This window comes from Notolepis coatsorum (genome assembly GCF_963971535.1).
Source record: "Notolepis coatsorum genome assembly, chromosome: 1".
In the NCBI taxonomy this organism is placed as follows: domain Eukaryota; kingdom Metazoa; phylum Chordata; class Actinopteri; order Aulopiformes; family Paralepididae; genus Notolepis; species Notolepis coatsorum.
The window spans coordinates 17,800,864-17,817,643 of NC_140165.1; the positions used below are offsets into that span (position 1 = coordinate 17,800,864).

Below are 16,780 nucleotides of genomic sequence, written 5' to 3' on the forward strand. Positions count from 1 at the left end.
ACATTAAATACAGTAGTGCCATTTGAAACACTGCAATGTTTCATGAACTTGCTGAACTGTAAAACTCCAGAAACATACAAAATATTAGAACACAAAGAACTTTTACCACCCTTTAAAAGAGGGAGCACATGAACATTATTTGAAGGAGATCAAGACATATTTGTGAATCTTCCAGAGATGAAAGGCCCAATCTAAAATCCAAATTACATTTGTACTTCATTAAGTTTATACATATTCAATGTATTTATTTATTTTGGTAGATCAAACTCGATGAAATAACCGATGGACTGGAACAGCTGAACATGAGGTTTACACCTATTTGGAAGCAGGTTGTTGGAGTAATACCACCACATGTTGGGCTACGGTGGATTAATACCGGTAAGCAAGTTACAAAAAGACTGTTTTCCATTATACAGTACTGCTCTCAGAAAGTATATCCATTAGCCCATCATTAATATACTAAAAGATATCTTGTATTTAAATTTTGTAAAACGTAAAATTCAAGTATTTTAAAGTATAGAATACTTTTCAAGTATTGTACAAAGTTCACACATTTCAGGCATCAGTGATGTAACCTTCGGAATTAATGCTTTACGTTAGCTTGGTCCGCTAGCGTTAGTCGCTAGTGATGACAGCAGCCAGCCGGCTCGCTTGTTGGATTATCTCACATTCGCTATGGAGTACAAATAAAACCATATGTTAATGTGGAAGCTCAGACATTTCAAGCATCAACTGAAAATTGCGAATCACAAGATATCTAGCTGTTAAAGAAACACACCCCAACATTTTGGGAAATTAGCTGACCGTCTTCTCCAGAGAGAGACAATAAGATAGATACCAGTTTCCTCTCTGTGCGTTCAGTAGAAAGCAATCTGGCTGCACGTTAGCCTAGCTTAGCACAATGAATGTACCCCGAAGGCTACCGGCACTGTCGATAAGCTAATTTCCCAAAATGTTGCTGTGTTCCTTTAACTCAGTGGTCACCAACCTTTTTAAGCGCAAGATCACTTTTTTTTTTGTTGGTGAAGGCATGGTCTACCTATTGAAGCGTTGAGAGAAAAAGACAGCCAAGATTATACTTCAAACTAAATGACTTTTATTTGCCTGTATTCTAATTACATGCAATGCTTTGGTCCAACATTAAAACGTCAAAGTAGAACTGTAATATGTACTTTCTCAGTCAGTGCTAAGTGCAGTCATCTTATGCAGCATCACTTTTCACATCAAAACAAAAGTAGAACTGTAATGTGGACTCTCATATTATTAACATTATAAAATGCTAATTGTAAATATGTTTGTCAAAGTAGAACTGTAATATGTACTTTCTCAGTCAGTGCTAAGTGCAGTCATCTTATGCAGCATCACTTTTCACATCAAAACAAAAGTAGAACTGTAATGTGGACTCTCATATTATTAACATTATAAAATGCTAATTGTAAATATGTTTGTCAAAGTAGAACTGTAATATGTACTTTCTCAGTCAGTGCTAAGTGCAGTCATCTTATGCAGCATCACTTTTCACATCAAAACAAAAGTAGAACTGTAATGTGGAGTCTCAGGGAAAGATCTAAAAAAAAAAATATATATATACGGTATATATATATATATTTTTTTTTTCAGGAAAAGATCTACAGGGAAAGTCTCAAAGATCTACCAGTCGATCGCGATCGACAGGTTGGTGACCACTGCTTTAACTCATTCAGCGCCAGTCACGATGATAGTCGGGTTAACTCGCCATCGCTTGAGCGCCAATCACGAGTATAGTCGGGTTTTAATCGTTATATATATCGTTATATATACATTCACATTCATTTTCATCCATCCAGCCTGATATTATCGTTGGGAATGGGTCTGAGCTCGCAAAAGGGCAAATACCGCCGCCTACGCCTTCCAGCTGGTATTGCACTCCACTGGGAATGGTGTAGTTTCTTTTCTGGGACGATCCGAGCCGTGCGGGCGGGATTTAAATACTCAGGCGAGGTAACCTGTTTCAACGATACATCTGCGAGGCTGCCCCCCTCCCCCCTCAATATGCAATGCTGTTGAACGTGGCACGGACCTCCTCGCCCAGTATTTGGAATGGAGATGAGATAATTGGATTATTTCTTTTGCATTACATCAGATACAAGGTAGGAACACTATATATAAATTTGATTGTTGTTCTGATATTTATTTCTAACCCGATCGACGCTATCTGTGTGTGTGTGTGTGGCTGTGTGCCGTTGGGTGGGAGGAGGCGGCGGCGGAGCCCCGCGGTCCAGGGCTCTTTTCATTATTGCATGACATTACATGAGGAAGGATAATAATGATGATCTAGCATTGATTTCAGGAAGATTCGATAATCAGGCGAAAAATGACAACGTGTTTAGTGTATTCCACTAAAACGCTATTATGGCGTCTTTCTCTGGAATTACTCAGACCCAAACTATACTCGTATTCAAAACGGTATAAAACGGAAATGTACCGATGAAAAAACAATCCGTTTTGTACATGTTGACTGGAAGCAACTCACTGATAATCAACGGGTGTATTAGACCCATAGCTATAATTTAAGATATATTTTAAGCACTCGCAAATCTCGCAGTCCCCCCATTGACTTACAGCGGTGGCGTACTAGCGCCATCTCGCGGATTAAGCTGAATGAGTTAACAATGACAGCAGCCAGCTAGCTCACTTGTTTGATTCTCTTTCGATTAGTATTGAAATAGTTCCCAGTGACTAGTGAATAGTAACTTTGTGAGTTTTGCCCATCTCTAGTATCTACTATACTTTTTTATTCTTATATTTGTATCTTTATTACCCTGCCTGTACCTCCCATGCCCCTCCCCCGTGCTACTATGTCCCCAGAATCTTATCTCACCTCTGATAGGGAGGCTTCCATGGCAGGCTTGACCAGCTGGATGCGTTGGCCCCCTTCGCGTGGCTGCTCTGTGGGCTGGTAGAGGTACTCCGACTGTATGTACTCTACAGTCTGGCATACAACGTGGTGTTACCATGTACAGAACACACACACAAAAACACACAGAAAACAATCAGTCTGGTACAAGGACACAGGACCCTGCCATATAAAATTAAGTAAAACAAACTAAATATATATTTATATATTTACCTGTGGGACGGTCCATTGGAGATGGTTTGGGATGCACTAGATATAGAAAACAAACAAACCAGTTACCAAAAGAAAGTACAGAAAACAATGTATAATATATATATATATATATATGTTTTCAAAATATAAACGGAAACTGAAAATCACACATATCCTGAACATATCTCAAGCCACGCTGTAAACGACCCTCTATATAGCGTCATTTTGGTTTGTGTGTGATAGGGAACTTTTATTTTGAAGCACCGCCAAACAGAAAGCAGCTGCCTCAAGCGTGAGTTTAGCTTGACGGTTGAGGTGACGGTTTAGGTGAGTTGACGAGAAAGGGAAATGAATATCTCTGTGAATATCTCCGTTATTGTTTGTCTTATTTGGAATTGATTACAAGGTAACTGATGTGCACTTTCAATGGTTTTAATATTGGTTATATATATATATATTTGGTTTGAACTCACTGTTGTTTGTGTTTTTGACAACTCTAAAGTTATTCCTGTTACTGTGAATACGTTATTTTTCTTGCTAGCTTTGGTCGTTGCAAATTGCTAGCTAGCCTACACAACAGCATTTAATAAGGTCCAGAGTACCAGCATTTTTTTCTTTTTTTAAAATCTTTTTCCCCCTCCTTTTTCCTCCGTTTTTCTCCCATCCCAATGTTAGTCATTATGCCAATTCCCAATCCCCTTCCTGGTCGCTGCGCACCTACCCCCTACAGTCGGTCTGGGAGAGTGGAGGCTATCACATGCTTCCTCCGACACATGTGTAGCCAATCAACCGCTTCTTTTCACCTGGCAGCGCGGACTCTCACTGAGGGTGTAACGTGTGGAAGGATCACACTACCCCCCTTAGATCCTTTCCTCGCTGAGCAGGCTCCCCAACCGAACTGTAGGAGTCGCTGTTTACAACGACCAGGACCCACCCACCGGCTTTCCCACCCTCTAACACTGCCAATTGTGTTAGTAAGACGGCCGGCCAAGCCGGAAGCAACGCCGAGAGCTGGGCTCGATACCAGTATCTCCTGCGTTGGTGGCGAGCGCCTTGCCCACTGCGCCACCCAGCCACCCTCAGAGTACCAGCATTTTAAGAGTTTTGTTTGCTTATAGATCCTGAAAGAAGACTTTCATATGGTTTATGGTTAAGCCCCCTGTTGGAGAGAGAGGACAAGGTACGGGATGTCAAATTGTCCTATTTAGTAATATGGGCTGTTTATTTTTATATTTTGTATTAATTTTATGTATTTGGTTATGTCACTGTTATGTCACTGTTATTGGAAGCCATTTGTGTCAAGTGTTATGTTAGCTTTATTGAACAATGTGAATGTGGCATATAATATATGCCACATTCACATTGTTCAATAAAGCTAAGGCATATTATGTATATCTAATGTATATCTGTATATATAATGTATATATCTGAGTATCTTTTCTTTGTCTTTTCACTTCAGCTCTTACGTTGTAAAATGAAAATAATCCTTCATGAAACACCAGTTAAGGAGTCCATCCATCACTCTCCCAGGGACGCTACCCAGGGAGCTTTCTCTATGGTAAAGTGGAACATCGGATATTCGTCTCCCGGACCCTGGACTGAACTTCATACTCACCTGAGCTGTTAAGAGAAGGAACCGTTTCATTACCGTACTATAGACCTGATATAGTCCCCTGATAATTAATTACCTTTTTTGTTTTAAAATGCACACTTCATGTAGAGCTTCCTTTGTTATTGTGTGTATTCTAGTCATTGCTTTGACATGAACACTGATGTAAATGCCCATAGATAACACATTCAATGCTGGTTATTTGCCCTAATTTACCATTCAAAGTGTATGCTGTGCTATTTCTCTGTCCATGTCTATGCTGCTCTTTATGAAGGCAAGCTAAATGGGTCTAAGACGGACATTTGTATGATGTATGTCGAAATCAGAGATCCCGCCGCACCTTCCGATGACATAAGACGACGATTTCTTGTCCAACAGGAAAGGAGCCGACTTCATGAACTGTGCCGCCATGACTACGCAAAGTCTGTCTATGGATCTGCCTCGGACATCTCCTCATTAACACAGAGCAGGTCTGCACAAGGCTCTATAATAGCGTGTGGAGGCAGCGGCTGAACTAGCCAAAAAGGAAGCCACCTATCGATTTCAATGTCCAACACGAAAGGAGCCGACTTCATGAACTGTGTCGCCATGACTACGCAAAGTCGGTCTATGGATCTGCCTCGGACATCTCCTCATTAACACAGAGCAGCAGGTCTGCACACAAGGCTCTATAATAGTGAAGCGTGTGGAGGCAGCGGCTGACCTAGCCGAAAAGGAAGCCACCTATCAGATGATGCAAGTAGAGGAAAAACAAAAGGAAGCTATACGCGAACTAGAGGAACAACAACGAAAGGCTCTGGAGGTACAAAAGCGTGAGTTGGAGCGACTGCAGGCCAAGAAGGAAGTGTTCGCAGCCCAAGCCAAACTAAAGGTCTACGACGATCAGATCAGACATGAAGCTGCCGAACACATCAATGAAAGCAATGCAGAGACGAGGAACGCACCTGTTGCCACACTCTTTCCATCTCATGCTGCACCAACCTCTCATTCTGACATCACTTCTCTCGCACAGGTCTTCCATGACAGCATAGCATTGAGTAGTGAAGGATTTGGGGTGCTTTTTCAATGTATGTGATGTATAGATTGGGGGGAGATGACCACAGCTAAAACGGTGAGATCGAAATGTGCATGGAAGACGGTGATAGAACAGTGGTCCAGTAGCCAGTAGAATGTTTAGCAGCCAGCAGAATGTTTTGAATTCCTTGTAACAAAACATTGATAAGAGCGAGTGTACTGTAGGCCCAGAGCAGGAGGGAGAGAGGTTCATCTTAATGAAAGTTTAATGGTGTGAAAGGTTATGCAGTTGTCATGACAGCACGTCGCATGACAACCAGAAGGCGGGGCCGTCGTTGTTACGACGAAGATCTATAAGTCGAACGGTGTTTCCGGGTGTAAGGCAGACCAAGAGCGAGTAGGACTGAGATCACACAGAAGACACTCTCTCCTCTCATCGAGAGGGGGGGGGGGGGGGAGGAAGAATGCCACATCATCATTAGCTTCGGCTAACGCAAGGAGGGTTAGGCTGACGACCAGGCCTGAACACTATTGGACTGAATAACAAAAGGACGATAGACGAACACACCGAAAGATCATTAGAATAGACTTTTCAAGGACAATAACATCTGTTAACATCTGAGCTGAGGTTTCTGTTTATCAAATAAACCACGCTTTTCCTTGTAAGGTATTTCACGTTGTCGAAGTGTCGGATTCTTACGGAGGTGGAGAATTATTATGGTTTGCGGATTGTACTAACGGGGAGAGATAAGGATCTTATCAGCCAGTGTCAGAGACGTCAGGACCATTAAAATGACACAACGAGCCAAACAGACGAAGACGTGATACTGGCCAGTTTGATCAGGATCTAACAGTAGGCTTCCTGCACCAGAGCCATTCGTTTTCAATGGTGATCCTATACAGTTCATCGAATGGAAAACAACGTTTACCTCACTCATCGACCAAAGAGGAATGACCCCAGCTGAAAAACTCTATTACCTGAAGAAGTACGTTGGTGGCCCAGCACGCCAGGCTCTAGAAGGCAAATTCTATCGTAACGACAAGGAAGCCTGGGATAAGCTGAATCATCGAGTGGCCAGCCATTTGCCATTCAGAGATCATTCCGAGAAGCTATCCAACGATGCAGAGGGACTCAGGAGTTTCTCTGATTTTCTCAACGCCTGTCGGGATGCCATTCCTCATGTCAAGGGTCTTGACATACTTAACGACTGCGAGGAGAACCGAAAGCTCATTTACAAACTGCCAGACCGGGCAGCCGCCCGGTGGAACCGTCAAGTCACACAACGCTTGAATGAACGTCAAGAATTTCCAACTTTCGAGGACTTCACAAAATTCATGTCAACTGAAGCGGAGATTGCCTGCAATCCAATCACGTCTTTCCAAGCTCTACACTCATCAGCCACTAGCGCCGATAAAGGAAACGTCAGAGACACTAAGAGAAACAAAGCCAGCGTTCTTGCCACTCAAGCAAACACTGACAATGAGAACCAAAGGTTTAGGACTAAGGCTCCATGCATTCAGTGTGAAGATGATGGACACCAGCTCCATGCATGTGAAAGATTCACCGAGATGTCACTGGATGAGCGATGCAACTTCATAAAGGAGAAGAGACTATGCTATGGATGTCTAAAGCCAGGACACAATGCGAAAGACTGTCGCCATCGTTACTCCTGTGACACCTGCAAGAGAAAACAAAACATCCTACAGCCCTCCACGTTAACAACTATCAAAGAGAAGAAAGGCCTGCACCTGACACAGAATCAGATCAAGACCCTGATGCAAGATCCCTCAGTGTAGCAGTTGGAGGCTCATCCAGCACATCAATGGGTTTCCTCCAAAAATAACCCAACTATGGAGAGACTTGTCTACGCTCTTCTCGACACTCAAAGCGATACTACATTTATCGACCAAGAGGTGAGTGACGGTCTTAACGCAGACAAGCATCCAGTTAAACTGAAGCTGACAACCATGAGCGTAAAGGACACAATTCTCACAAGTGAGAGAGTCTGCAGCCTTCGTGTAAGAGGATATAGCTCTGCCATTCAAGTCGATCTTCCAGTGGCCTACACTAAGGACTGCATACCCGTAAATCGTGCACACATCCCCACTTGTAAGACGGCCAATAAATGGAGTCATCTAGCAGGAATAGCAGACGAAATCCAAACACTAAAAGACTGCAAAGTGTGTCTTCTCATAGGTTTAGTTATAACTGCTCGAGAGCCATGGCTCCAAGGCAAGTCATTCTCGGAGCATATGAGGAACCATACGCTGTACGGACTAGTGATGTTAAGATTCACTGATTCGCATCGGTGCACCGGCATAAACTTTCAAGATGCGAGTGCACCGGTGGAATAAGTGCGCATCGGATAGAATTCAGGTTGAACTCGCGATGCATCTGTTGTTAGCATCTTTGCATCGGTCAAAACCGATTAATTCAAGGGCGGATAAGTGGCGCAGTGGGCAAGGCGCTCTCCACTAGTGCAGGAGATGCTGGGTTCGAGCCCAGCTCTCGGCATTGCTACCAGCTTGGCTGGTCGTTCATACTAACACAATTGGCAGTGTTAGGGGTGGGAAAGCTGGTGGGTGGGTCCTGGTCATTGTAAACAGCGACTCCTACAGTTCGGTCGGGGCGCCTGCTCAGCAAGGAAAAGGATCTAAGGGGGGTAGTGTGATCCTTCCACACGTTACACCCTCTCAGTGAGAGTCCGCGCTGCCAGGTGAAAAGAAGCGGTTGATTGGCTACACGTGTCGGAGGAAGCATGTGATAGCCTCCACTCTCCCAGACCGACCGTAGGGGGTAGGTGTGCAGCGACCAGGAAGGGGATTGGGAATTGGCATAACGACTAACATTGGGATGGGAGAAAAACTGAGGAAAAAGGAGGGGAAAAAAGATTTTTTTTTTTTTTTTTTTAACGATTTATTCATATAATTTCCTCTCATCCACTTCTGTCAGCAGTGCACTGCACACAGCAGATACTATCTTTGCTTCGCTACTACAGAAGGCGAGAGCCGCGTCACAGTTATCAACAAACAGTGGAAGTCAAGGAGGAGACATGAATTGAATTGACCAACTGGCTAACGTTAGTAGCCACTGGCTAACGTTAGCCACTGTTAGCCGTTCAGCTAACGCTAAACTATCTAACTAACTAACGTGACTCTGCAACACCAGTTCCATTAGTGAGGAAATGGGGGGGGGGGGGGGGGGGGGGGGTATATTGACGACGCTTGACAACAGGTTCAAAGATAACTTCACATTTATTGGCAATTCGTTTCTTTATATCGCTTCCTCCAGGTTCAAACTGTGTTGTTGACAAAATGCCATCATGGTGTGGTTAGCTACGGAGCATCAGACCGCTCAAACTCAAACGCGCTCTCTCTCTCTCTCTCTCTCTCTATCTCTCTCTCTACGTTCAATGATTTAAAGTGGCCAAACGTTACAATATAAATACTAACTGGATAGTTGATGATAAACATTTAATTTCATTATCTGAAATATTATAAAATCATTAAGTCTGCTATAAGCCATTATCCCTTTGTGTGTGATTATTATTGTCTCACAGTAGTGTGTATATATACATTGTGTGTGTGGATCGAAAACACAGTACTGTGCAAAAGTCTTAGGCACCCAAGAGTTTTTATATAAATTGTCTTACAGTAGATTATTTTATTTTTAATAATAATATAAGCTGCATATAAGGAATACAACCAAATCCTCTGTCATACCATAAAATGTTATCATTACCATATTTTGCATCGTGTTGAATCGCATCGTATCGCCCCGAATCGCATTATGTTGAATCAAATCGTATCGAATCGTATCGTATCTCAACAGGGGTGAATCGTATCGCATCGCCCGGTGCTTCAAATGTATCGTTAATGTATCGTATCGTTGGCACCGTATCGAGATGCGCATCGCATCGGCCTCAGTGATAGAGATGCACATCCCTAGTATGGACAGATCTAGGATGGAGTATCGTGGGGCCCTCAGCTCAAAGCCACGATTGATTGATCACAAGTCGCATGTGCCACAGAACCGCAGTTAAAGAGTTAGTGGCTGTGTGCCGTTGGGTGGGAGGAGGCGGCGGCGGAGCCCCGCGGTCCAGGGCTCTTTTCATTATTGCATGAGGAAGGATAATAATGATGATCTAGCGTTGATTTCAGGAAGATTCGATAATCAGGCGAAAAATGACAACGTGTTTAGTGTATTCCACTAAAACGCTATTATCGTGTCTTTCTCTGGAATTACTCAGAAGCACCCAAACTATACTCATATTCAAAACGGTATAAAACGGAAATGTACCGATAAAAAAACAATCCGTTTTGTACATGTTGACTGGAAGCAACTCACTGATAATCGACGGGTGTATTAGACCCATAGCTATAATTTAAGATATATTTTAAGCACTCGCAAATCTTGCAGTCCCCCCATTGACTTACAGTGGTGGCGTACTAGCGCCATCTCGTGGATTAAGCTCCGGCGCTGAATGAGTTAACAATGACAGCAGCCAGCTAGCTCACTTGTTTGATTCTCTTTCGATTAGTATTGAAATAGTTCCCAGTGACTAGCGAATAGTAACTTTGTGAGTAAAAAATAAATATTATAATAATTATTATTATAATTTTTTTTAATATATTCGACTAAAAGGCTGGCCAGTCGACTACGGCTCCTTTCGACCGATTAGTCGACTAATCGACTTATAGGGGTCAGCCCTAGTCAATCAATCAATCAATCAAATCCTTTATTTAACCAGATAAGCATCATTGAGATTAAAATCTCTTTTTCAAGAGCGATCTGGCCAAGCAAGGCAGCAGAAAGTTTCAACATAAAAAAGAACATCACAATAAAATACAGATAAAACATTTACATCAAGCTCCAATTTCTACTATACTTTTTTATTCTTATATTTGTATCTTTATTACCCTGCCTGTACCTCCCATGCCCCTCCCCCGTGCTACTATGGCCCCAGAATCTTATCTCACCTCTGATAGGGAGGCTTCCATGGCAGGCCTGACCCGCTGGATGCGTTGGCCCCCTTCGCGTGGCTGCTCTGTGGGCTGGTAGAGGTACTCCGACTGTATGTACTGTACATTCTGGCATACAAAGTGGTGTTACCATGTACAGAACACACACACAAAAAAACACAGAAAACAATCAGTCTGGTTTACATATAAAATGAAGTAAAATAAACTAAATATATATTTATTTTGTTTACCTGTGGGACGGTCCATTGGAGATGGTTTGGGATGCACTAGATATAGAAAACAAACAAACCAGTTACCAAAAGAAAGTACAGAAAACAATGTATAAAATGTTTAACTAGTCATCTCGTATCTCATATCTCTCACATCTCGTTATGGTTTCTATCTTTTAACAGAGTGTTAAGGATAACTTCCCATTTGTTTTCAAAATATAAACGGAAACTGAAAATCACACATATCCTGAACATATCTCAAGCCACGCTGTAAACGACCCTCTATATAGCGTCATTTTGGTTTGTGTGTGATAGGGAACTTTTATTTTGAAGCACCGCCAAACAGGAAGCAGCTGCCTCGAGCGTGAGTTTAGCTTGACGGTTTAGGTGACAGTTGATGAGAAAGGGAAATGAATATCTCTGTGATTCTTTGTCTTATTTGGAATTGATTACAAGGTAACTGATGTGCACTTTCAATGGTTTTAATATTGGTTATATATATATATATTTGGTTTGAACTCACTGTTGTTTGTGTTTTTGACAACTCTAAAGTTATTCTTGTTACTGTGAAGTAGGGCTGTCCCCGACTAAGGATTTGGATGGTCGACTATGATTGGCCAAAATTTGCCATTAGTCGACTATTGGTCGACTAAAAAATTAAAAATAAATAAAAAAAGTATAATATTTAAAAAATATATATATATATTTTATATATATGTTTTTTATCATTCCATTCGGGCTGTGGGGGGTGCTTAATGTCTGAAGGAGTCGACTGAAAGCTTCTTGTCCTCTGCAAAAGCATGCAATTGGTCCACTGATGGATACATCTTGATATTTGTCTAGTCTAGTGTGTTCATTAGATGGGTGAAATCCTCTTTCAGTGCCTCTGTGCCTGTTTTCGTAGGCAGTTAGCTTCTGGTATGCGTGCCATTAGCGTTAGCCACGCTTCTAGGCCTCTTTTCTTTTGGAAAGAATGATACAAAATAATTATAATCTTTTTTATTATTATTTTTTATTATATTCGACTAAGAGGTTGGCTGGTCGACTACGGCTCCTTTCGACCGATTAGTCGACTAATCGACTAATAGGGGTCAGCCCTACTGTGAAGAATACGTTATTTGTCTTGCTAGCTTTGGTCATTGCAAATTGCTAGCTAGCCTACACAACATCATTCAATAAGGTCCAGAGTACCAGCATTTTAAGAGTTTTGTTTGCTTATAGATCCTAAAAGAAGACTTTCATATGGTTTATGGTTAAGCCCCCTGTTAGAGAGAGAGGACAAGGTACGGGATGTCAAATTGTCCTATTTAGTAATATGGGCTGTTTATTTTTATATTTTGTATTCATTTTATGTATTTGGCTATGTCACTGTTATTGGAAGCCATTTGTGTCAAGTGTTATGTTAGCTTTATTCAACAATGTGAATGTGGCATATATGTATATCTAATGTATATCTGTATATATAATGTATATATTTGAGTATCTTTTCTTTGTCTTTTCACTTCAGCTCTTACGTTGTAAAATGAAAATAAACCTTCATGAAACACCAGTTAAGGAGTCCATCCATCACTCTCCCAGGGACGCTACACACACTCTTTTTGTGATGCTTCAATCACAACCGTTGCCAATTATTATTATATGATATAAATAAAATAATCTGAAATAGTGGCAAATGTCCAATGTAGCCTATACAGTAACTCCCCAAGTAATGACACTGATGGGAGTAAATGAAAACCAACCATCTCTAAAGAAAGCCTTCCTGCTTCAAAGTAAGTCAGAATAAAGTGCACAGCGGAACAGTATTGACCATTGCTCTTATGTCATGATCAGGTTGGGTTCCCCTTGCCACCCTGTTTCACAGTGTGAATATGGTTGATGGTCAGGCTGCAGTGATAAGAGTATGTAATTGGTACAGATTAATTACCTCTAGTTATAACAATTACCATATTAGTAATTGTTAAGATGTAGCACTGGACTGAGATGTAACACTGTAGCTGAATGAACGGCACAGGAAGTCCTTCATTCCGACAGCCATCAGACTTTACAATGCATCACTGTGCCTCACTGCATCACTGAGCACAGGGTGACAGTACCATCTTCCTGGACTTTTACTTTTAAACCAACATTGTACAACTTTACACTTACTGTATATTTTTACCGTATATTTTATATTAGAATGTGTATACATAACATAGGAAATGTATATCCCGGACCGTATTATTCGTTTTTACTCTGTTTTTGACTACTGTAACTGAGGGGTACAATTCCCTGACTGTATTGTTAGATATGATACTTACTACCACTACCTCTTGTACTTTAGACTCTGGCCACCCAGTACTAGGCATAAATAATTATGGTAAACACTCCCACGTAGATGAAACGATCCAACACAAATGTACCAAGTCGAAAGTCTGCGTTTAATAATAATTAATACATAGCAAAAGGTATGTAGAGCAATCACTTAATTACATTTATGATTTGAAATAGGATGCACTTTTATGGCAAATGAGTATTTGTTGGTATATCAATAGAGAACGTCCAATCTCTGGTGGCGCAGGCGGTAAATATACAACCTGGAATATTTAAGGAATAATAGCAATGATACTTTAATGATTATAGAACTGGATACACTAGGGGGGAATTCCGGTCGCTTGTAAGACAACTGGAGAAGGGGGGGGGGGGGTAGAGTCTGGCTGTATCCGTCTGGCCGAGGGTATCCTGGGAGAACCCACGGTTGTGCGGCTCGGTGCCTCAGCGATCCTCGATCCACAGATGAAAGCAGTTGGACTCTCTGTGGGCCGGCTTCCTCCGGTCCACGATGGAGAGACGTGAAGCGACCTCGTCGTGTAGAGCGTCTCCTCACCTGTCGTCCTCTCCGGGGGGGGGGTTTCCAACACACGGCAGTGTTGGTCTTTATCCATAGAATAATCACTGTATACAAAGCATAATCCGTGCCTGGGAAGGCGGGCTGTCGTCGGTAGAATAATCCGGTATGCAGGTCCACTCGCTCGTCGGCTCTGGGGCTCCTCGGGTGCAGCCTCACATGGGGTCGGCCACCCTGGATAAGCAGCCAGTTCTACCCGAAACGATGGGGGTACTGACTACGATAGTATTCTCACCGCCGAAGCACTACATATGAATAGACTATTATTAGCTTAATAGACTACGTCCAACTCGACGATATAGTGCCAAATATGACTATTCAAATATTAATATACACGATGTCTCAATACCGATGGTGGGCCGAACTTGGCCTTACTCCCACACGTGGCGTCGCGGGGAGGCTTTACGTCTGTCACTCTATTGGAGGGTAAGAAACTGGACTAAAAGGGAAGTCCTACTTTAGTAGCGCAGTATATATACGCACTATGAACAAATAGTACCATTAGTGGTGCGGTAGCCAGATTCCTACGCGGAACTAGGACTTGTTCGTACATGTTGAGCGGTACGTTTGAACTGGGTCTGGGGGGTATGGCAGCCTGGCACCAAGGTCTCGACCAATAGTAGAATGGAGACTATTATGGGATGTTCAGTAGGCTAGAATGGATATTCAATGCATATTGTACAAGGAATATACAAGGGATATCAGGGAATATTAGAGAATATACAAATACAATTAAATATATATATATAAATAAATATATATATTCGGTTTAATCTGGCCCTTCACAACAGCCACCCCCTGATTGGTCCCAGACCTAATCAGTTAAGCAGAGACAGATTAATCGCGTTGTCTATTTACACATAGGGGTTTGCTGTAGGGGTCAGTCAACTTCACAAAGTCATAGGGTTATAGGGTCATGGTCATCATCGATTGTGTCTGGGAGTCGGGGCAGTTCTATGAGCCTCGCCACGGGACGGGTGTAAGTGCGACCCTGGACAAGCACTTCAGCTGCTCGGACCTTGCCGTCGGCACCGGTGATCACTTTGCTTACGCGGCCGGCCGGCCACATAGCTCTGGGCAGTGATTGATCAATAATCATGACGACTGTTCCTTCTGTCAAATTGTCTCTCTCCTTTACCCACTTCTGGCGGGTCTGTAGAGACGGTAGGTAGTGCAGTAGGAATGTCCTTTGTTGTGCACTCTCTATGGTAGTGCAATCATCTATGTTGGGGTCTGCGGAGATAACAGTGCTCAATCCACAGAACATAGGTTTCTTATTCTCAGCCTCCTCTTGACTGGCTTCCCTCGGGATAGGCGTGGGCCACTCTCCTTCCGGGAGCTTTAGGAATGCTGGGCCGTCACTGTAGACATTGCGACGGGTGAGGTCATCTAGGGGCATTCCCCGGGTGATGACGTCAGCTGGGTTCTGTTTTGTATCAACGTAGCGCCACTCTGTTTCTCCGGTTAACTCTTCGGTTAAGTCTTGAATCTCGGTGACTCTGACTCCCACGAAGACTTTGTACTTGCATGAGTCCGATTTTGATCCAGGCGAGTACTGTCGTGGAATCTGACCACAGGATTGTTCTAGACACCGGTATGGTGAGCTCACGTTGGATGAGCGTGGCTAGGTGCGCTCCGGCTAGGGCTGCGCAGAGCTCTAGACGTGGGATAGATTGTTGCTTGCGTGGGGCTATTCTCGAGCAGGCGAGGACAAATGCTGTGTAGATCTCTCCCCCCTCTTCTTGGGCCCGCAAGTAGGCTACTGATCCGTATGCGACCTCTGAGGCGTCACTGAAGACGTGTAAGTCCATTTTACATGTCTCTGGCCTCACCGTGGGTGGGAAGTAGCTTCGGCGCATATTAACGCCTGGGAGTGAGTGGAGCTCCATCTCCCACTCTCTCCAGGTGGATGCAAGGTGTGCGGGAATGGGGTCGTCCCAGCCCTGGTCCTTGTCCCCCAATGCTCGTACAATCATTTTTGCCCTGGTGGTGTACGGTAGAATACATCCTAGCGGGTCATATTGTCGGGCGAGTGTTGTGTACACACTCCGTCTGGTGGTCGGCGCCGCCGCCGGCCTTCCCTGCTCCGTAGTCAGGGGCTTGTGTCTGTAGTGAAGCGAATCTGTTTTGAATCGCCACACCAATCCCAGGGTCATCTCCTGGGCTTCTCCCGGGATTGTAGCCATCCAGGTCTCGCTGCTGGCTGCCTTGTCCTCGGAGGAGAGGCTGCGCAGTACTTGCGGATCGCTGCTGGCCCACTGCCTGAGATCAAAGCCGCCTTTGATCAATGAGGCGCGGAGTTTAATCAGGAGAGCCTCGGCTTCTTCCTGGGTTGAAAGGCTTTGTAGACAGTTGTCTACGTAGAAGCTGTTCTTTACGCTGTGTCGGACCTCTTCGTCCGCTGCTGGGTCCTCTGCTACATGTTTCTGTAGTGCAAATGTAGCACAGCAGGGGCTGCACGTCGTTCCGAAGGGGAGGACTTCCCGTTGGTAGATGGCTGGGTGCTCATCTCCTGGCTTCTCTCTCCATAGGAACCGTAACAGGGGCTTGTCCTCCTCTACTAATCTCACCTGCAGGAACATTCCTTTAATGTCCCCGCTGATGGCCACCTTTTCCTGGCGGAAGCGGAGTAGAACGCCGAGTAGGGAGGGGCCGAGTGTGGGACCGGGCAGTAACTCTTTATTCAGATTTTGGGATCCGATCTGGTAGCTGCAGTTAAATACTATGCGGTCTTTACCGTTGTGATGGACCTTGTGGTGAGGCACGTACCACGATTCAGTGGTCTGGTCAGCCTCTTTAATGTCCATCTTTGTGACGTGTCCCGCTGTGATGAGCTTCTCAATCTCAGCGCGGTATACACTCTCTTGGGCGGGGTTCTTGGCTAAGCGCCGCTCCGTGTTCAGCAGGTACCGTTCTGTGGCGTCTGTCTTGGCGTGGAAAGTAGGCATTCCTTCTCGCCGCAGGAGTGGCGTGGCGTATCTCAACACGCCGTT

The 16,780-nt window shown here is 43.7% G+C and overlaps 1 protein-coding gene across 1 annotated transcript in view; it reads right to left on the reverse strand.

Annotated features, from left to right (window-relative positions):
* Nucleotides 1–2,851: 2,851 nt before the first annotated feature.
* Nucleotides 2,852–16,780, reverse strand: part of dazl (deleted in azoospermia-like) — a gene marked incomplete at both ends in the record, with an annotated part of 35,541 nt that continues 21,612 nt past the window's right edge. Inside the window, one exon of the mRNA XM_084310359.1 lies at nt 2,852–2,971. Coding sequence (XP_084166485.1) covers nt 2,852–2,971 — 120 coding nt within the window. The remainder of the gene's footprint in view (nt 2,972–16,780) is intronic.